We start from the raw sequence: 23,071 nt of genomic DNA, 5'->3' as shown, positions 1-23,071 counted from the left end.
TTGAGCCATCACTGACAAGTCACAAACACACAGCAGAGTGCCAGCCTGCTGGGCACTGAGACCAAACAATTCACAGGGAGCCACCAAATACAAACTGGAAGGTCTGATCAGTAAATCAGCTTCTTCAAGATCTGCCAGAGGCACAGGCTGTGTGACAAGCTGCCATAAACTAAAGCTGCCATCTCTCTGGGAACTTCTTCTTCAGCTCCTGGCTTTCCCTTTTCAAAGAAGTAATTAGTACCCATAACCTCCTCATCCTTTCTTATATTCAATTGTGATCTTTGTTGCAGCTATGCCAATGTCACAATGTTCACATCAATGTTTGGTCCCTTTCTACAACATTCTTTTCCCTCATTTGTGATTTTGCCTTGGTTTTGGCAAAAACATTATTCTAAAACAGGTTTTGTTGGTTTTTTTTTAGATAAGAAGCAGAAGTAAGAACTCACTGCTCATATGTTGAGATATGGATGCAGTATTCTGGTAGAATTTTTCTGTGTCATTACTAATGAGATTTTTTCCAGTAAGAAACTACCTTTTGAATGCAAGAGTGTCTAGGGGATAAATTTTATCAGATGAACTTGAAGCTTAACTCTAGAGGGGGGACAATCTCCAAGTATATTCTTCCCAAGAGAGTGGAGCTGGGTCATTTTTCTGCACTCTGAAGATGGGAAGTTTGCATGACAGAGACTTTTCTATCAGAGGACTACATTTTTAAGTGCATCAATCAAAATAATTAAAAATTTGAATCTGTTTCAACACACTGTTTTTCTTCTCTGTTTAGATCATGATTTAACTTTTTCATATTGCAGTAAAGAATGTTTCACCTTGGGTAAAAATTACAGGTCATCCCTTTGCCCTATAGAGAAAAGTTGATTTTCTTCTGACTATAAACCCCATGCAACTATCTTGCCTTATTACTAGAAAATTTAGTTGGTTTAATAATTGCTTCTTCCTCACAACATTGAAGCCTATTATTTATTTTTTACAGCAAGTTCTACCACTTTCCAGAAAAAAATAATTGTAAAAAGTGCTGATTGTGACTTCACAGTAGAAACTGAAATTCTGCATGTTTAATACCCTACAGGTATTTCCTGTGTGGCTCACAAGCATTCCAAGTGCAGATTTCCTGTTAGCCATAAGCTGTATGCTCAGCACAGGGACTCTGCTGGAACTGCAGTCACAGCTTCATCCAAATCTCTGTTTCTAGGAGATGAAAGCCAACAGGAGCTTCTGAGACTCCCATCCTGACCCAGGCTAATGGGATCTTTGGGGACCTGTTGCCATATCCTGCCCATTAAACACCCCTCATGTCTCCCTTGGTCTGTGGGACTCTTGGCAGATGAAGAACTTGCGTGACTCACACCAGAAGGATGCCCACCCTGAAGTGCTCATATCATCCCTGATGATACTGGCTCCTCTTTACCACATCCTGCTTCTACTGCTTGTTCTCCAAACTGCTCTATCACATCCAAAACAAGGTTTCCAGGCTCCAAGACACAAACTAGCATGTGGAGAAAAATCTCTGTCTCTCCCCAGAACAAAGAGCATTTATGAAGTCTGTTAAGTCTCAGAGGGTAAGGATTCACTGATACAACATGTTCCAGTGCTGTTAATCCACCAGTTTTTGCATATTTGGCACTTTCTGATTAATCTGACTTCTTCTGACACTGGGTTTTCACCTTCATGTTCAGAAAAATTTCCCACTGTTATGAGGTGAAAATCACAGTGGACTTTCATGTAATTTGAATAGTGTATTCCTAAAACTAATCTGTATTGATTTAGGCATATTGCACAGATCAGTAGCTTTTAATACAGACAGAATTATTGGACAAGTCATACACACTCTTGCTTTCATCTACATGGAAGCACTTATTTACAAACCAATTAGAGGAACTGGGGAAAGTTATGGATATTTCATTTTCATGGCCATGTTCTGCAATTTTCTTCAGTGCTTGTTTACTTTTACAGGTAAGACACATGGTATGTAAGTCTCCTTGCTACTAATGACATTACAAAAATATTCCATAGGAAGACTTACTTAAAATAATTATATCTATCCCAATAGATGTATTCTTGCACTGCTTCTACTTCAAGTACTTTTTTCTACTGTCTTCTCTATCTCAAATACTCCAAACAGCTAAGGTCATATATTTTAATACTCTTTGGTAGCTGTTTTTAATTACCACACTACTGGATTTAATGGATGTTTTGAATGAGTGAAGATGTATTACTAATTACACATTGAATTTAAAAGCAACTTCATTACCAGTGAAGAGAGGAATTCTTTTAACACAATTTTTAAGGTATGATAAAGTTCAGAACATAAGAAAATAAAACAAAATCTCAGCAAGCAAGATGCTAAGTCACACTAAGAGAGCTTTAAATGTCTGGAGATACATAAATTATGGAATTATTAATGAACTTTTAAGGCTGATATCCTAAGCATTTTTCTGCATTTAAATGGTTAGGTACAATAAGAAATCAGCTTTATACTTAGTCTTGTTTTTCCCTAGGTGATTTTTAGCAGTGGTATTGATGTTTGCACTATTTTTCTGCCTGAGCATGGTCTTATTTAACAACAAAATCCAAGTCAGGATCTCACTGGGTTACAGGGTGTAGCAGGAGCACCCTGCAGCATTTCAAGGGAGGAAATGAAGAGGAGAGTGATTCTGCTGCTCTTCTAAGTCTGTATGTTCTTTCATTTGCTTTCCAGTACATGAAACTCTTTCTTACCTTGAATTTCTTATGTTAATTAAAAGCTGCTAGATAACATCAGTTTGTGCAATGTACAGATGAATAGTATTTGAGTTTTAAGGTGACTCCCATGCATATTTTAAGAACAGAGAGATAATTTAAAATCATTAAAATGGCTATAAAATAGGGGAAGATATGCCTTTAATCTTTGGAGCATAGAAAATAATGATTAGTGATAAATCAGCCCCACACAAGTAATAAATTACCCCAACCAATAAAAAAGCAGCAAAAAGATGGTCCATAATTTGCTGTTGACTGACCCTGTGTAAAGGTCACAGCAGTCATTTCAGTGTTTCATCAGGGTGCTCTCAGCACAGCTCCACTGAAGTGCACAGGTCTTTGGGGAAGTATTTGTGTGTGAAAAAGAGCATTTGGGTGTTGCAGAAGGACGTTCTGGCAGACAGCCAGAGGCAGCCCTCTCTCTACTGCTCTGAACAAGTGGTCACAAAAGGACTGTCATGGGCTTCACACATGGCTTGTGGGAGCTGCTGTCACCAATTCATCCCTTTCCACAATGTGTCATCAGAAATGCTGCAAATCACATCTTCCCAATAATTCCTTTTTTTCCTTTCTATTTGTCTATTTTAGTAAGCAATTCAGTGCAATAGAGAAACAGCAGGGAGATGTGCAGGTCAGTACCAGTTTCTGAGACCTCTACATCCACAGTGTGATCAGTTTAGAGGGGTTTACTCTGGGCAGTATTTAACTCTGGACTCCTGGTCCAATGCCCCCATCATCTGAGGTTCAAAGCAGTCTAGAAGTTGTCTGCTTATGGTTCAAGCAGACAAACAGAACTGGCCCAAATTGTCAAAGTAAAGCTTACAACACATCACCACAGCACCAACAGAAAAGGGGTTCTCAAATACTAAAAAAGCTGAAGGACACTGGAATTGCCAATTGCTCAGAAACTGCCTGGAAATATCTTACTCACTGGAAGTGATGTACTCAGGAGCCTTCCCAGGACTAAGTGGCACTGCCTCTTCGTAATAGCCTTCAGGAAGGGAAGATGTTGGCAGTGGTGGAGGCCCATTATCTGGTGGCTAAATGAACAAAGAAAGAAAAAGTGATTACAGACCAACAAGGTGTTAAATTAAACGTGGACAGACCATCTGCTCATGATCAGTGCCAATGCAAGCAGCTTCATAAAACCTGCTCTTGTGACTGTTTCTTATATTAACTATCTCTAAAGGCAAGGCTCTGGAGGGCTCAATTAGATGTTGTGCAAGTAGCATCTTTTAGATGAGAAGCAAGCCCAAATCTCAGGTTCCTCATAAGTTGTTATAATTAAACAAAAATAAGTAAAGGTTGAGACTTGAAGCAGTTAAGCAACTTAATTATGCTTCATAACATGTTGATACATTTTTAACTGTGTCATTATTGTCCAGACCTTTACATCTGCTCATGATAAGGAAAAAAAACCTTCTTGCATTTCCTCCGAGTCCTCTGGAGATGATAAACACCATAGAATCCTACTTGTCATTGTTAAGGATGGCAAAATCAATATAACAGCTACATTAAAAGGATTTTTCTCTACAACAGCATTAGGTGGCAAAAATTCTGAAAAGATACAGTTCTCCATTTAAGAACTGGAAATATAATGGGTCTATGTAGGCAAGAGATTTCTATGTATAGACCATTTTATAGTGTTAAGGCTTATTTATTAGTGTTTTACACCTGAAATTATTAACATTACAGCAGCAAACAGTATCTGGGCTGGCAGAGACTAAGGACAGAAAATTTAACCATATTTTCACAATAGGTGTTTTTTCAATAGCAAATCAATTCTTAATATACATATTAATGTTTATAATGCTATTTCTACAGAGAGCTACAAACAAGGAACTGTTTGAAGCATCAAGAAACTATTACATTATAAAATAAATATATCAAATACTAGGTCAAACTATAAAATGCCTTTCTTAAATATAAACCTGTTTTAAATTTAAAACTGACCAACTGTTGATATGTTGATACAATAACCAAGTAAATTTAGTACTTCGTGACTTCTTCCATATTATTTTACTGTTCTATTTCCTTAATGAGTACAACTGTATTTTATGGAACCCATTCCTATTTGCTGCAAATTTTTAGTTTCATATTTATGTGTTAGAGAAAATACTGAAGCCTTTTCTAAGCACCAATGGTTTATTGCATGATTACCAAAATTTAACTTGAAAGCAGAGTCTCATTTCTGCAGTGACACTTTTTCGATACATCCGGTTTTGTTTCTTTTTTTCCCTTCCATGCAATGCCAGAGATGCAACGGTGTTTGTCTGCACTGGACTGATCCAGTGTAAACTAAGGGCATGAATGGAGACACTGAAGTGAGAAACTGGTCAGATACTGACGCTTTTGGTCTGTACCTCAGGTGGGCTGGCCAGTCTAGCAGAGCCCTCCTCCACATCACACAGATGAGGCCACAGGGACTGCGCTCCTCTTCTGCTACAGACCTGAAGTTACCTGGGAGGAGCCTGAGCTTTAATAACATCCACCATTAACTGTAATGAAATTACTTGTGTGGGTAATTACTTTCAGGGCTGGATTCATCTTTGAATATTTCAAAGCTAGACATCTCCAAATCTCATTGCTGATTGCACACCTACACCAGTCACCTAATTCTTAACACCATCACTAAGATGAGCCTTAGGGTGCTCTGTAGTTAAAACTCGTATCAAGTGGGTTATCCCACCTTGCAGGTAAGTGCTTGTGCATTCCCAGTGTGCAGGAAGGCAAGGAGCTCGTGACTAATCCTGCCCTTCAGCTCATCCAGCATGGACTTACCTTTGCACACCAAGTAAAATCAAAAACTTTTCCATGAACAATGAACTGATTCATGACTGAACACAGAAACTCCTGGTCAGATTGAAATTTACACTAATACTGCTTCCATTATCAAATGATACAGCCAACTTCTTACATCACAATCAATTACAAATTACAGTTGGCAATTACTGTTACCTACAATGTGAACCAAATGCAATTTCCTCACAGACCAGCTTTGCTAGAGAAATTATCTGTTGAAGAAGCAAAATAAAGAAAAAATAGGATGTTTAGTGTAGTGACCCTGTAATTTTGCTGAAAAAAATCAAATTGACAACCTGCATATCATGACAAAATAAATGAGTCTTTCAAGGTTAGCTGCTGCTGCACAACAGGCATTAGGAACATAAAAAATTATTACATGTTCATTACTGTTGGAAAATTGACAGCAATTATGAATTTCTCTACACATATCACCTCTGTGTAGCCTGATGTGATAGACACAAGAGGCAGAACTGCCTGCAAAGAGTTGATTTTTCCCCTTCACACAAATGGCTAGAACCTTGTTCTCATTAGTTGGGGTCCCAGTTTGTTCCTGGGGCAGTATAGATTCATACCACCTTTTTCATTAGACAAATTAATTACTTGGGCTAGCCTTAAACCATTTTTTTTTTCAGGTGTACACAATATATGAAATTCCTATCATTATTGAACCTCATTCACCCAGGAAATACATGTCCTGAGTCATTCCAATTCTGACTTGACACAGCACCAAGGTTCCAAAGCTGTATTTTATCCGGGGACAAATGAGAGGTTCCAATAAAGATCAGGAGAAAAAAAAAATCCTTGTTTTTAGACAAAATGTTATTCAGAAAGAAAGAAAAAAGGAAATGAAACACAAATGGTGCTTGTCTGATTTTGACCCTGCTGGAGCACCAGTTACTTCATACAGCTGGGGCGGGCTGGGCTGTGCAGCCAACGTCAACACAGATGGAATCCATTGCTGAATTCACTGGGCCCTCCTCTCTGAAATGTATTTTGCAGTGCTTGCCATAACAAAGTTGAAAACAATTATAATTTTTATTCTTTTTTTAAAAGGAAGAAACGGAAACATCCAACATTAAATACTTTCTGATAAAAGAAGGGCTGTTTTATTATTAAAAAAAAAAAAAACAACCCTGAAATTGATTAAATACAAAATAAAAATATCTCTCTCAAATCTGTACCATAAACCATTACATCTTTTGGCAGCTATGGAGTATATGAGTCTGACCACCAAGATATGTAAAAACGTATATGTGTGCATTCTGGTATTGGTTACTAATATTTATAGTTCTTTAATGTTTTTACTATTGCTAGTTGCATTGTTTCATTCTTTCCACTCAGCAACTTCCAGTGGAAGAATTTTGATGAAGTTATGAATTATGAATTTTTTATTCAGTAACTTTTCAACAGTTTACCTGAAAAAATAAAAAGGCTATAAAACCCACAAAATTATTTACAAATTTTGTAAAAAGATTAAATCTAAAAAACCACTAGAACATGTGTAGCTTGAGTGGTATCAGAAAAAAAAGTCCTGGCAACCTACAAGGAAGGCATTAGCATGAATTTCTCCGACTTTGTTTTATTTTCTGGTTGTTTCTGTTTGTTTTGTTTTGCTTTGTTTTTTGTCTTTGTTTTGTTTAATGACAGGCATCAGAGAAGAAACCTAGAGAATACTGCCTCTCAAGATAAACCACTTCTCTCAGTCACAGGAATAAGAATTGAGAAAAGAAATTGACATTACTTTTATCTCTCTGGAGGAAAAGGGACAAAGATATAATATGCTGTTGTCCAGAATAATAACAGCAATAATTAAACAGTAGTGATAAAGGCATTTGTCAGGTCCTAGGTTTGAGACCAACTGAGATGCTTTAATTGAAACCAAGCAGATGAGGTGCTCATTACACTAGAGTTGAGATCTCTGATGAAACTAAAGACTGGTGATGAAATTAAAGACATCGCGTGGCCAATCCCAGCTTACAGGATTGACTGTTAAGAGAGAGTAACAAAATGGTAAAATTTGTTATCCCACTGGACTCTGAAACAGACTTATATGGACATTTTAATTTAATTTAATAGCATATTATGATCTTCCCCTCCACCTACCCACCTGTGTTCCACAGACCACAAATAAACTCTTTCTTTATCCTAAGAGATACACTACTTTACTTCCCCCTTTCTGTCCAAGGGTACTGAGCCAGATCAACAATAACTTTTATTTTATGGATGATCTATCTGATAATATTGTGACAATATGGAAAGCAGTCTGAAAGATAAAGGAAAATAAATGACAATGTATAGAGTATAGAAGCGTGAGGATATAAAACCACTTTATACCCCTGTGATGACTTACACTGGGTAGAAAATAGAAAGAAATACCTTCCTTTATGCAATGATTTAAGATGTGGAGATTTCCAGGGCAAAGCAGTGTCAGTAACCTGTGCTTCAGGCAAACACTGCCAGCAGTTCAAGTGCCACACTTAGATGTGTGTTACTCCATCAACCACCAGCTCGGATCCAGTGGAGCCAGCTGACACATCACCCCTCAATGCTGAAGGCAGCAACACGAAAACAGAAAAGAGATCATATGCTGGGGATGTCTAAGAAAGCTGTTCAGGAGCATTCCACATGTGAAAAAATGTCCAGAGAGCAAGATGAACCAACAAGCTGAGTAAAATGCAATTCACAAAATTACTGAGCATATGTTTCAATCAGGCTTTTTTTGTAACACTGTAAGGGTTGGAAACTGGGCATTAGTACTTGCCATGCACTTGGTATGACAGCCCTTAAATAAATTCAAAATTGGGCTAAAGAGAAATCACTATTCATTGCTAGCAGCTGAGGACCTGGATGGACCTTGGATTTATTCAGGACAAAAGTGCTGACTTTGTGGGACATAAAGATCATATTGAGCTGTGCAACATTAGCCTAAGTGTACACAAGGAAAAGCTGATAAATATTCTTCATTTGATCTCTGCTTTGTATTTTATGGCTATTATTTCTGAGCTTGTCAGCTGAAGCCCACAAAACTGGAAGCCAAATAATGTGAAGGAAGTCTAGCAACTTATCTCCCCAACTTCTGAGCATAGAAGACCACAAAACCAGCCATTTTTGAGCTACAAAACTCAACATTTTGGAAAGGAGTAACTGTCAGTCCCACCAGAGGGGGAAACAGGGCCACATGATGAGCTGTTGGTGTAGCCCCACCTGACCATCTCTGACTGCACATATGCAATTGTAGCACACATCTCAACAATGCCAGTGCTACCAGAAAAAAACCCAAAAAACCCCAGAAGGAATTCCCTGAAAAATCAACAACCAGAGATTGACATGATGGGAGGCTCAGTAAAATGAATCCCATGAAGAGCAGAACTGGTCACCCACCAGCTCCTGCAGTGCTGAACAGATGAGGGCAGGGGGGAAAACAGTGGAAGGCAGAGGATAAGCTCAAGTGGAACTTCTCCTTAGGGGGTGATCCTGAACAGGGACTTGAGCAGGTTTAAGGTCAAGAACAGAAGGCACACACTTGGCACACTGTCCTTCAGGGAGTGGAGGAACATCTGACACAGCCTGAGAGCGTGTCTGCTGACTCGGGGGTGAAAGCCTAATTAAAGGAATCACTGGACAAGTGATTAGTATGTACAGTGACTACAAACAGATCACAGCCTCAGAAAGCACAGCCTGATGATGGGAAACAGATCTGAACAGACTTGCTCGCAATAAAGAATGAATCAGGGCGTCCTATGGCTCCACAGTTTGATCTGAAGATTGTCTGGAGAGCATTTACACATGCACCTCAGGAGGAGCTGAGTTACTATTTCACAAGATACAGCACCTCTGCTTGGATACCTGAATTACCCTCTCACCTAAGAAACGGGAAGGCAAAGATGGCAGGGAAGAGGAACAAGTGGAAACAGTAACAGAATAACACAGTACATTGACTGAGTAGAAAACCCAGTTGCTTCTTGCGTCTCTGATGGCACTGTCTTACTGGCAATGCACTCATTTGTCCAGACACAAATTGTCTCAGTTCTTGCTGCTGCATGTAAATGAAATTACATTTGTGATAGTAAATAAAACCAAAAAGACTGGAGCATGGAATGCACCACTGAAAGGACAGGTGGCTGGAAAGAGTTACACCCAAACTCTGTGGAAGACTGGAGTGAAAATAAACTCCAGACTCAATGAGAGGAACAGAAGATCTAACAAAATAATTAAAAGTGAAAGCAAATGAGCCAGAAACAAAAACAAGGTATTTCTGTATCATTCATAATTTATAATAGAAGATTATTACACAGCCAGCTGGAAGCATCACTCAGACAAAACAATGGTCCTGTCTCATGTCAAGCAAAGAGTCTGTGTCTACCAAGAAATGAAATGGGCTTTAATTAATGCTAGGGTTCCATACATATTATATGAGAAAGATTAATCTGAATTTTAAGCATCATGGGGCTCTCAGTCTCAGTTGTTTGTTGTGACTGCGCTCAAAGAAGTGTCTGTATTCCCCAGAAAAAACAAAATCACCTTTCTCTTCCAGAAATTAATAAGCTCATCCAAGTATGTGACATGGCAGTGAGGACAAGGCAGTACAGTGATAAAAGTGTAGGCAATGCCATTTCCACTGGAACACAATTGTCTAAGGGCCTGAGCACTGCATCAAATTAAAACAAGAGGAGACTTACTAGCCTAATTCCTTCCCCCTGTATTTGTGAACAGAACATTAGGTGCATGACCAGGAAAACAAAAAATCTGATCCCTAACGAACAACACAGGGTGGGGGAAGGATTTATGGACAGGTATAGCATGAAAAAATAAATGAAAAACCTGAGGTCAGAAGTCTAAACATGCTACAATAAATGGTGGGACAATATCCTATGAAATCTGTGGCATTAGTAATTTAATAATTTTCTTATAAGGTCAAAGATCATCAGTATCTAGTTAAAAAAAGACAAAAGGGCAAATAGCTCCACAATGATCATAAAAAGAATTTGGTAAAGAAGGTCAATTCTACTCTAACTCATCCAGTTTAGATGTAAATTCCAATTAAAGGCAGCTGAGAACAGCTCATTCTGGCAGCTTAGACAAGGAAAGTTTTGAAATATGGCAATGTGTATTGCTATACAAGTAGACTATAAATTAACTGAGAAGGTAATTGCTTTAACTAAAACCTTTCTGTGATACCATTTGCAAATGTGAAATAAATCATCAACATTAATTCACCAACCTCAACAATGGAAAATGGAAAAGACATTGCTAACACAAAAGAGAGGTGGTGTACATTCCTTCATCCTTATTTCTTATGCAATCACATATTATATTCCACCATCCCAGTGTGCCCAGCTGGTTAAGAAGGTCAATGGCACCTGGCCTGGATCAGCAATGGTGTGGCCAGCAGGAGTAGGGCAGTGATTGTCCCTCTGCACTTGGCACTGGTGAGGCCACACCTCAAATCCTTTTGGGCCCCTCACAAGAAAGACACTGAAGTGCTGGAGTGAGTCCAGGGCAACAGAGCTGGAAAAGGGTCTGGAACATATGTTTTAGAGGCTGTGGGAGCTGGGGGTGTTTAACCTGGAGAAAAGGAGGCTCAGGAGGGACCCGATCCCTCACCTGAAAGGAGGATGTAGCCAGGTGAGGTCAGTCTCATCTCCCAGGTAACAAGCAACAGGACAAATATAACAATCCTAAGTCGTGCCAGGGGAGGCTCAGATATTAGGAGAAATGTATTCAGCAGAGGGTGGTCAGGCACTGAAACAGGCTGCCCAGGGAAGCAGTGAAGTCACCACCACTGGAGCAATTTAAAGTCATGTAGATGTGGTACGTGGGGACATGTTTAGTGGTAGCTTTAGGAAAACATTAAGGGTCTTTTCCAACCTCAATGATTCTGATTCTATGTCCAGAAGACTGCTGTTCTGGTCACATATGATCAAAGTACATGATCCTGATAGCAGGCACTCAGGAGAAATACCGATATTGTTCACCAGCATTAAACCATAACTCAGAATAAAACTGATAGATCCTTTCTTATACAGTGGAATGAAATGAAATCTGAGAGGAATATGATTGGGATTACAAAGGATATCTGAAGCACACATATGGCGAAGGAAAAGCTCCTACTTAAACACAAAGACTGGCAATGAACACTGGGATGGCAGAACAACTTTGAAATAGTGGGTTAAAGAAACCTAAATGCTAGTAAATAGATTTTGATAGGTTTCTGAAAGGGTTAATATTTGATCATTGCCTGCAGTAAGAGTAACTGCACTGATAATTTAAATAGGCTTCTTTACTTGTTCTTTCATAATGGAAGAATTACTCAGATCCATTCAAGCTGAAGGTATAGACAGCTCTGAATGAAACAAATTAATATTTGTTAAATTTATTTTTTTGGCTTTTGACTCTTCTTTAAGGAAAGAACCTGAAAACTAACACTCTATCTTAAGATCACCTTTAAAGAGGAACTGTGAAAAACAACTGTTTTTCAGTGTAAGAAGAAAAAGGTAGATGAAACCGGGATTCCCAAATACCCACCTGACACATGGACCCCTTGCTTCTGTCATGGCACTTTTCTCTCAGCACACCTTAGACAAAGCTCAAACACTGGCACTTTTTTGGTTTCTGTGCAAAGAATGATTAATATAATTGGTGATATATCGCCTCAATAATCCTTTAAATTTCCAGGTGATTTTTCTTCCTCTCCAAGGACACTGTCTCCTTTCAGCATTTTCTAATAAATATGTAAGAGTTTACCTGACAGGCAGCCAGATAAAGGGAGGCTGTCAAATCATTTCTCTACAATAGGAAACCCATTTCTATGAAGCACTCCTACAGTGACTGTGCATTGTGCAGGAATGGATTGGAGGAAGATGACCCATTATTTTGATTCATATCTGCAGGGTTCTGGAATTTTGCTAAACATTTGTTGCAGTTAAATAATTATTAAATTGTCAATATTCCAAGAAAAACAAAACATACACTTGATTTCACCGTGAAAATCAGGCAAAATAGCTAAGTGTGCTGTTTGTGTTTGATTTTGTTGGACAGCACAGTGCAATGAAATCACCAACTGTCAGATGTAAAATGACAACCAAATGCTTGGAGGCTGGAAGCATTCTGTCACTGTCATGCTGTGCATCATTTATGCCAGTAATCCTCAGGCACATCTGAGCAGCAGGACACACCAGATATTATCCTACTGCCTGAGTGGAAAATGTACTTCAAGCAGCTTGGTGATAGTGCAATGATGGGATCCCAGGTGTTAAACCACCAGCAGCACCCTGAAGCACGCACAGAGCCTTGGCTGTGTTATTCCCCCAAAGCCATCACCGAGCACTGCTTCGTGCCTGTCCGGAGCAGGGGAAAGCCCTAAAGGCAGCTGCTGATGTAGAGGTGGATGGGGCAGGCTGAAGACAAGCCCTGGCAGTGAGCAGGCTCAGGAAAGGAGAACAGATCCATCTCAAACACAGAGATCTCCTGCTCTGCAGCTGACCCACACAAAGCTCCAGAGCACCACATCCCTGCTGCCAAGCCCAAAGTCATGCACCCAGACACCTGGGCTCTCAGCTCTGTGGAGGGACTCAGCCCTGCCCTTGAGCTTCACATCCTTTATCTGCACTTCACTCTGCCAGCCACCTAAAAGAGCTGCACACACAGACTAAAGCAAGAGGGGGTTTGGGCTTTCTACGCCTGACAGAAAGTCTGCTAGACCAAATGTAGCCATGGAAATGTATAAAAAAGAGAATTACTAAGAGACTGTGTGCTCAGTGATTTTCTTAATTCAAGTATACCTAAGGCCCAACTTTGTCCCTCAACTTTGTCCCTTCAAAGCCCACTGAGTCCAGGAAAACTCTCCAGGCCCTAATGAGTTTTAATAACTGGAGACTTTGTTTAAACTGTTAACAAACTGTCTCAATAAAATGAATTTTATCCTCTTTGTTCATGGGCTGATGAATAATAAAACTGATAGAAGATCTGGCCTGAGTAAATATGCAGGTCTATTTACAGATTTACAAAGGAAACCTTGCACAGCACCTGCCCACACATAATTCTGGCTCCTGGCACTACTTTAAGGAGTATTGAATTCCTTCCCACCCACACATCTTTACACAAGTAGAAACTTAAACACCAATTCAGACTAAACATTTTTGAATGCAGAAATCCTTGAGTGAAATAAAGAGAAACAGTGGTGTAAATGAACCTTTAATTTTCATCACATCCAATAACTGATGGGCTAAACCAGAGATTTTAAAACAGTGTATAGTTTATTTGAAGTTATTGATTCTCACTTCCAGCAAATTCCTGCTTCATCAGCACAATGTGTTTTCATTGGAGGCTGAGATCATCACTAGATATTACTTAGCAAGTGGAAAAAACTTTCTGTCCTGAATAGCTGTCAGAAAGAAGTGCCATACAGAATGACTTCTGAATTGCCATGTGAAGAAGGGCAGCAGCAGGATATTCCAGCCTCTGGTGGGCCCAGGGAATTTTTTCCACTCAGCTTTGAAAACACAGTCTATGAAAAGCGGCTAGGAAAGGTAGCTCAGTATTTTTATCACTGCAATTACGTATAATTAAGAGATTGGCATCAGCTACAAATTTTTAGGACTCCATTGATTCAGGGTGGATGGAAAATCACCATACAAGAGCAGTAATGGATGGGAGTATTAGATCTTGGCCACTGTCACTAATGTCCTGTGTTTAAAAAGAAAGATGATCTCTGAACATATCAATAAAAATAAGGATTTAACAGAGAGACATCTAATAGTGAAGGGTTTCCAGGAAACAGCTAGTGATCAAATTCATTATACCAATGTGACTTCAGGAGAAGAATTCAAAGTCAGACTGGGGTCTGAGCTTACCACAGTGTTCAAAGGATAAAAAGCTGATGGTTCTGTCTTTCCCTTCTGATTCCTCTGGTCTTTAGCAGGTTAGCAGCAGTCTGTCATCTTTTTCACAAATTACAACATGCTACCATATTAAAATAGCACCACCTGTAACCTGTATTTGGATACTGCAAGTCAATGAGAGGCTTGGGACATCTCCTGGCTCATCTCATAGTGACACTGACACCAGAAAGGGAGGTGAAATCCACCATTGCTGCTGACCAGCAGCAGAATTGCAGAAACCCTGGCTTCTTACACCATGGAAAAACTTGATGAATTCAGTGAAGTGCAAACATCCACAGTGCTACAGGCAGGGCACAAGGGAGGGGTCACAAGCTTGAGCAATGCTCAAACTCCACTTTGCCAAGCTCAACATGGGAAGACCACACTGCAGACCAGCCAGCTCCAGCACTGTTGGCTTCCATGGTGATTGCCAGTATCTCAGAGGAATATTTTCATTATGAAAAAATCCAAAATGAACTACTGCAAAAACCAGTGCTGACCTCCTGGACCTAATTCATACTTAACACTGTTTCACTTGCTGTAGCTGTATCAACTTTAGGGGAATTTACTTACATTAGTGTACAAGAAAGGAAAAGGCGATGGGTTGTCTTAAGAAAAACAGCTTAAATCTTCAGAGCCAAACTGAACCCACACAAATGTAAAATAATGAGGATCTCAGATGGTTTCAGTTTATGAAGGTGGTACCTGAAGTCTACATTTCAAAGGCATGTGCATTTTGCATAATTTTCCTGCCTCTTCTGAACCCTTTCCTTTGTAATTTATGCTGTGTGTATTTTGAATTAAATAAAAATAATCAGTTTCTGGCACTGTTAACCATGAAATGGATTCTCTAAGTTTCACTGCATATTAATAAGACTTCTTTTGCATCCATTAAATATATGCATAATTAATTTACAGTCACAAACCTAAAGCTGGCATTGCTTAGAGAGAAAGTAAGATTAAGGTATTCCACACAAGACATGTTTGCTGTGTTTTCTACTTTTTTCTGCAGTCCATAGCATTTTACAAAAGGCTGGCCAGGAGTTCAGTTTGATAAATTAGTTCTTATGTTCATGAAATGCTACTGGCTTATAGATCCCTCAGGACCAGGGATAAATGTGATAACAAAATAACACACTAAAATGAGGCAGAACATCAGCCATCCAGTTACTCTGGCCCTGTAAGCTGCATCTGTGCTTCCTGAGTCAATGCATGGGGGTCTCCACGGATGGTCCTTATCCTTTTGCACAACATTTTCCACACAAGAGTAAAGAGATGAATACTTCATCAGTATCAGTTCAACCTTCAACAGGCTAAACCACAATATGCTTACACTTCTCTAAAAAAATGTTGAAAATGTTTCTTTCTTCATCATATCTACTGTAAAGTCAGTTTGAGGGAAGCATTGAAACTTGTTTACAGTTTTTTCTTCTATAACAAGACAGCTGCACCCAACTGGAAGATTGAATTACAGATCTCAATCAGTATCTTTGCTATAAACAGCTCTAAGAGTAAGTGCATCTGCTTGATCTTGAAGGGAATTTCCTATCCAGAGACCAGGCAGGAAAGGCACTAAAGACTTTATTCCAAAATAAGGAAGTACTCTTCCTTCATTTTAAAACATTGTACCTTCATTTTTCAGCTACTTTAAAGAGTCATCTCCTGAGGCTTGCTCCAGGAAATGTTACCAATAAAAGGGCAAGAAACTGTCTGGGACCAGGGGGCTTGGCCAGGCCAACCTTCTTTCAAATTAAGGCTATGTTGCTCAGACTTTTGTCTGAATTTTGAAAATCTACAAGGATTCCCATTCCAGAGCCTTTGCAAGTGACCTATCCCCAGGTTTATTTCACCACAGGGAATTTTGTGACATATCTTCTGCAGGCTGAACCGAATTCCCTCAACCAAAGCAGAGGTGAGAATAATAATTATTTCTTTGGACTTGCAGGCTCTTTTCCCTTGTAACCATTCCTGTTAGGATTTACCATAAATACACTGTCTCTTGTGTATATTTATATAATTAAATATAACACTCACCAGCCACTGCTGAGGTATTTCTGGCAGAGGCATTTGAGGAGGTGCCGGCAAACTGTTGGTGACTTCTTGCTTCTGGACATGTTCTTTTATTTCTAAACCTGTGGAAGAGCAACAAACATCACTTAATACCTTGGTGGATGCAAAGGGGATGTTTTCTCCACATGTGGATGCATGTCTGCCTGTCACACACTGAAATCTGGCATGCAGCTCTGATCACAGCCCATCTCCCAAGTGCAGTTACTGAGGCAGGACTGGAAGAATGCTGGGAATTCAGGAATTTAATCAAGCAGAACAAACACATACTTGGTCTATATGATAATGACATATATGCTGTTTGGATCAACAAATACCAGACATTGAAAAAAAATTACAGGAAATCATTCTGAACTGCCCATCCATCTCAAACTCAAAGACTTAACATTCAAACATGCTGCCAGGTGCCTGCCAGATAAAAACATTTATTGGGGGAACATACCACGTTTGAAAACATCCCAGTGGCACCATACAGTGAATACAACAGGGCAGTATGTGACTGGCTGCCTTTTTTCAGTGGAAAGGAACAACAGATGTTCCCATGGCACATTTTGGATGGGAAAAGCCATCATGCAGAAAGAGCCCCAAAACATCTTTCATGCCACAAGAATGGAGAAGAGGGTAGAAGAAGAGCCCCTGTCTGCTTTTCCTGGAAGTGATGGTGACAGCTCTTTGGCCAAGCCCCCAGTGCCCATGTTCCCTGGGCTCCCTGCCACCACCAGCACCTCTGATGGTGGAACTAAGGTGTGAGTCCAAGTCCCAGGGCATGCAGGATGCTGTGACACCCCAGCCTGGAGCACTGCTGAGGGACACTGCCCTGACCAATTCACCATTAACAGAAATGCACACTGAGCATGTTTTCCCACCATTTCCTTCATACTAATATTTTATTTTAATAACGTTGTCGTTTTCCAGGTGAATTTGAAAAGGGGAAAGAATGAATGTAAAAGCTGCTTTGAGGGTCCTTTGCATCACTGTTGCATCTCCCTCACAGGGACAAGAGGACAACTCACTCTGTGTTTTTGGGACAATAATTTAAATCACAGTTGAACTCCCTTCATAGAAACATGATATTGTTTATTCTTCTAAATATCAAAAAAAAATTAGGGTGCATCTCCTCAACGTTCTGGCAAAAATTCAGTCCACGGACTGTACCCTGTTTAACTCTAGACTAAATTAAGTTCCTAGTGTTTAGTTGTGTTTTTAAAATATATATTTACACAGTCAAATGGATGCCTTTTGGTCAAGATCATATAATTCTCAAAAATGTAATCAATGATGAAACATTTCTTGTCATAATATCCCAGTCCCACTGGCTGTGAAGTCATGGGTTGAAAAACAACACTGATATATTAAACTGTCTCTAAAGACTACAGATTCTTCTTTCTTCCTACAAATCAAGAGAGTGATTAGTCTTGAGAAACATTCCTTTATTCTTTTTTTTCCAGTATAACTTTCACTTGTTGTTCTTTATGTAGGATGAGTGATGAGTCCATATTATGAGCACCACCCATATCCAAGTCTCCTGTGCTTTCCATAACATCCAGAAGTCACATATGAAGGGATTTTTACTGAAAAAAATCCAAACTATTCCAAGTGAATATTATTTCCTCTGTAAAACTGTTTTTCCCCAGTTTTCCTCTATGTGTGTTTAAACAAGAACCTGCGTTAACATTTAATTTCTTCTACCAATTTACACTGCAAAAGGAGTACTACAGGTTATGGGCATCAGGTCCCGTTTAGGAAAACAGGCAATGTTGACAGTCATATGAAATTACTAAATCCAGCAGTAGTCCTTACTCCAAAATAAACTCTTTGTGTCTTTGTTTTTTAGAAGAAAGTCTGAGTTTTAGAATGAAATGCCAAGTGTTTTCTTCAGACCTACAATACACTGGACACACCAAGGCTCAGGAAGAAAAATAAGGTTTAGAGTTCTGCCAGCTATTCCGAGTAACCACTGGTTTGGACACAGGGCAGGTTGAGGCCAAGCAGCTACGACCTGAAGAACACATCTGCCCAGCCCAGATCTCTCTGCTTGATAGACATTAGATGGAGAAAACAGTGGGCATTTGGGGGAGATGGAACAAAACAAGGCAAAAAGATTTCTGAAGAATTTCCCAAGCAAGAACTCACTCAGTTTGAAGTATTTTACTGAAACCCAACCAGCCCACTACCATAATTGCTACACCTTTACAAAGAAAACATAATTGTTCATTTCCAGACATTCTAACAAAGCCAGCTCCCCAGATCCATCATTACCATTTCCCATTGATCTTACACGGTTTTCTCCTGTAATCAAAAAATCTTGTTGGATTCACCCTGTTGATTTTTGCAAATGCAGCTAAAGAGCTTGAACTCAGCACAGTCCTCAAGCCTCTTAAACTGTGCCAGCAACCCAAGAGCTCTCGTGGAGCTGTGTGGGTGGAGTAAAACAACAATTCAAAAAACAGACTCCAAATGATAGTTCATCTTAGAGTACTGTGGGTTTATGCATCTTTTATTGCTTTTAATTTTAATGAAGAGATGAATAGTTTCAAAGGGATGGGAGAACTGAATGTTACAACTGATAAAAAAAGCAGCAGGGTCGGCTCCAGTAAAGTACATGACTCCCTGGGTAGTTTCAACACGCTCAAGGCCAGGCTGATGGCACAGCTCCCAAGGAGGCAGCTCCTCTCCTTCCCTGCCTTGTTCCTGTCCCTGCACCAACCTCTCCTTTGAGCCAGCAAAAGCATGTGTGTGTCCCTAGGTTGAACCAGACCAGGGAAGCGACCCTGGTTAGGACTAAACCAGCAAAAAAGCAAGTAATTGTTTGTGCTAGCAGAAAGGAAGAGGCAATACAAGAGTAGCCTTGGGAGAGAAACTGGATGCTTTTTTAGAGGCCATGCTGGCTTTAATTCTATTCAATTACATAAACTAGAGTTTATAGACATATAAATCATAGTCCTATGATCTCTTATTTAACTGAACTCTGGGGTTTCCTTAATTCTAGTTTGAACTAGAGCATATCTTTTAGCAAAATATTCCATCTTGATAAGATGCCAGCAATGGTATGCAGAACTTGCTAAGTTCTTCCATTAGTTCATAGCTTCAATGCTCAAAACATGTGCTTTATTTCCATTTTGAAACAAACATTTAACCATTGCACTTACTGTTGTGTAAGTCTAGGAGCTTGTTCTCAGTCATTCCTTTTCTACATAAAGATTAATTATGACACCTCATTTTGGATAATTTGAAGGCATATTTCTGGATGCTTTAATCTCTTTTACAACTTTTCTTTGAAATGTCTACATTTGATCTCCTTGAATGAAGGCACTAGAGGTGAGTAAAACGTTCCAGTAACACTCACTGAGTGTAACACACACTTGCACTGAGCCAAGCCCTACCACTTAACACATGGATCTCACAGGGATCTTGGTGATGGATGGATCCTGTAATTGGATGAAATGGATCTTGTTACAGAGCCTGCAATAGGCTTTAAAACATAAATGGTAGGTGCTGAATAGGGGAAAGCTACGGTTCTGGGGTCCTCTTACCTGTCACCACATGTAGAGACACAGACTGAACACACCTAGGAAGGTGCCCTGGCACACAGAAATTGATATTCACACAGTTAAGACCACTCACCCTCAAAGTGATTTTGAACTGTCTATAAGGAGCAGCTCTTTGCCCAAGCTAACTCCCACATCATGCCTAGGAACTGATGGAGGTGACAAGTCAGCTCAGGCAAATCCAATGCAAGGATCACCCCACAATTTAATAGCATAAATAATTGAGCTCTAGAAGCCAGAAACATATTCAGCACTGTGAAATGAAGGGCTTTTTGCCCTGGAACACCACCCACAATCCCAAAAGAAAGAATCTGACAACCTTTCCCCATGTTTTCAAAGTTGGCAACAGAGTGATAGCTGACTTCTAGAAAAAGTCAAATGTTTTTATTAATAAATCTAGTTACAAAGATGGCAAGATCAACATGCAGTGTCAGCTCAGCATTGCTGAGGTTCTTCTGAACCCCAGTAAAATACAGCTGTTTCTAAACACATATAACTGCAGGTCCACAGCTACAGATTTTTGGGGAGTTTAGTGTATTTTGATGAGCTTTTGTAGCATGAAGACCCCTTCAACAATATGAGAAATTGGTATCTGCCTTGTTCTCTCCATATGAAGTAGAAATAGTGGTGGGTCTTTAAGAATGTCAGAATGGGAAAGAGGACGATCATTACTTTAAAGATCTCCTTAGACTTGAATCCCATGGCAAAAACTATTTCTTTAATAAATGGGGGCAAAACTGCATCAAACAAGACCATATTTTTTTAGCAGCAGAGAAGAAACAAATCATGAGAAATACAGCTGCTCACAATGTGACATTTTTCTTCAACCAAGTCTGGTATTTTTCAAAACTTTTAACTGGGGGGTTACACTGGAAGTACTGTCAAATGTAGTGGAGACAGAGCCAGATGTCACTGCACACAGCAAAGTGTGGTCAAACATACTAGGGGAAAAATAGAAAAAATCATGAGGAATGTTCTTCACTAAAGTTCTGTGGAAAGGTTCCTGTACACAGTGAATCACTTATGTTGCACTCAGTTCCATAATCTTGATGGAGACAAGGAATTGTGCAATAGAATTGGTTTTAGATAGGAAGAAAACAAGAAAGTGAGTCTAATTGCAAAATGCAATCCAAACATTCTGACAACCATTTCCTATCCCTGGCTTGGCACTCCTATATGAGTTATGCACCAGACTCCACCTCAGTATCAAGCTTTTTGATGGATTTGGGTCATTTGACACAGATGAAACAGTGCTGTGGGCAGCACTCCCTGACATCAAAACTCACAAACAGCATTACTGGCACAAATTACATGAAGTAGCCACTCTACCAGCAGAAGTGAAAACATTCTACCTAGGAAATAATTCCGTGGCTGGGTTCACCCATGTGCACCCAACATACTTCTCAGTGTGCCTTTTACTGTGTTTTACTGTGGGACACAAAGGAAAGCATTCAGGAAAGTTACACTTTGGCTTCACCCAGTCTTTCTGTCTTGCTTCAATTTAGGGCTTGTCTTCAGCTCTTAAAGTTATTTCACTGAGCACAGACCTATTCTGTGCATTCTGCAAGTGAGAAAACACACCCCAGCACTGACCTTTTGATGACTGTATCCTCAGGAGAATGTTAGTTATTACTGCCTTCTTCTCCCTGACAGTGGAAGTTAGATATTCATGGTCCAGAAGTTCAAGAAACAGGCGCAGCTCAACTATTAACTCTTCCATGGCTGAAAGACAAAAGAATTTTTTTTCTGAAAATATTTTTCTGAAAAGTTCCACTGGAAAAAAAGGATAAGAGTTAATTCTCATTTCTCTACATTCATAGTTATTTTCCAGCATTTCTTTAAAATGTATGGTCCTCCCTGATGAAAAGAGCCTTAAACATTATTAAACATTAATAGAACCAACAGAATAATCCATTAGTGAGCACTGCTGGCATTTATAACATTTGTTCCAAACTGAAAGACACATCTTTTCACATGACACATGATGAAGCCAGCACCAGACAAGTTAGACAATAATAGAACTATTCCTAGTTCCACAAGGAATGGTGGCCCCTGGTTTTTCTCTGCCACTCTGCTTTCCCCCACCCATTAACAAACTGCAAAATAAATTTAAGGCTTGGTAAAGCTTCTAGAATTTATTTATATCTAGTATTCATTGGTATTTTAATGAATCTTTATCTCTTTTCTTCTGTTTGCTGTGGGAAGAAAGCAGAAGTATTCTTTTTTTTTTGCAGTGATTTTTCTTTTTTATGTTCTCCAAAGCCAAGCTCCCAATATGTCACATATTTTTTTATCACTCCCCAGATTCCACTCAATGCATTTCACATTTCATCTTATTCTATTATTCCAGATCTCAAAGCTTTCCAGCTCACTCTAGAAAAAATTACATTCCTTCTCTCTTTCCCAGTGCTTGTCAATTTTTTAATCAATGAACTTCATAAGCACAGTTCTACTTTTTGCCTTTCAAGCTATCCCTTAAATCTTGCATCTTCCTAAGAACTGCAGTAGCTCAGGCCATACATATAAACACTTTTGTTACAGCCTGATCATATGATATCTCTTCATCAGGTTCATGAAGAAACCCAGGGTACAGAACCACATTTTTATGCTTCAGTTCTCTCATAATTCTGAGATTCTCTGATCCCTTCACTTAAGGGGATGTACTATTATAGTTTTGTGACATCATTCCAAAATGCCTCCACTTAAATTTTTCGCTACTTAATCACATTTGTTTTTATAGCCTTTTCAAGGTCTGACTGGGCAACTGCTGCTAAGCCCCTTCAGACCTCTAAAAGGTACATTCTTTGCTGCTTACTCCCTTACCAGCTCTTCCCTACACCTACAACCTTTCTGATACAATTGTTTACCCAATTGAACCTGGAATCCTCTCTTCCATTTCTGAGAATGTGTCTGGATGTTTAAACAGCCTTTGCTTGAGATGCATTTGCTTTACCCTGCATTTGAGAAGAGCTCAGTGCAGGGAAGCCTGCAGATGTCAGCTACACTCCTGCAAGGGAC

At 39.4% G+C, this 23,071-nt stretch overlaps 1 protein-coding gene across 8 annotated transcripts in view; it reads right to left on the bottom strand.

Annotated features, from left to right (window-relative positions):
* AFAP1 (actin filament associated protein 1) overlaps positions 1–23,071 on the bottom strand; it is a 114,421-nt gene that overhangs the window by 43,203 nt on the left and 48,147 nt on the right. For all 8 annotated transcript variants that reach the window (XR_015287487.1, XM_086891225.1, XM_086891228.1 and 5 more), the window contains 3 exons: positions 21,647–21,775; positions 16,473–16,570; positions 3,686–3,794 (listed from right to left, as the gene is read on the bottom strand). Coding sequence is in view for 7 of the 8 variants with exons in the window: in XM_023925543.2 (XP_023781311.2) it covers positions 3,686–3,794; positions 16,473–16,570; positions 21,647–21,775 (336 nt within the window). In the remaining variant the exon portion in view is untranslated. The remainder of the gene's footprint in view (positions 1–3,685; positions 3,795–16,472; positions 16,571–21,646; positions 21,776–23,071) is intronic.

This window comes from Cyanistes caeruleus, chromosome 5 (assembly GCF_971803275.1).
Source record: "Cyanistes caeruleus chromosome 5, bCyaCae1.hap1.1, whole genome shotgun sequence".
Taxonomy (NCBI): Eukaryota; Metazoa; Chordata; class Aves; order Passeriformes; family Paridae; genus Cyanistes; species Cyanistes caeruleus.
This window is presented reverse-complemented; position numbering and strand designations above follow the sequence as displayed.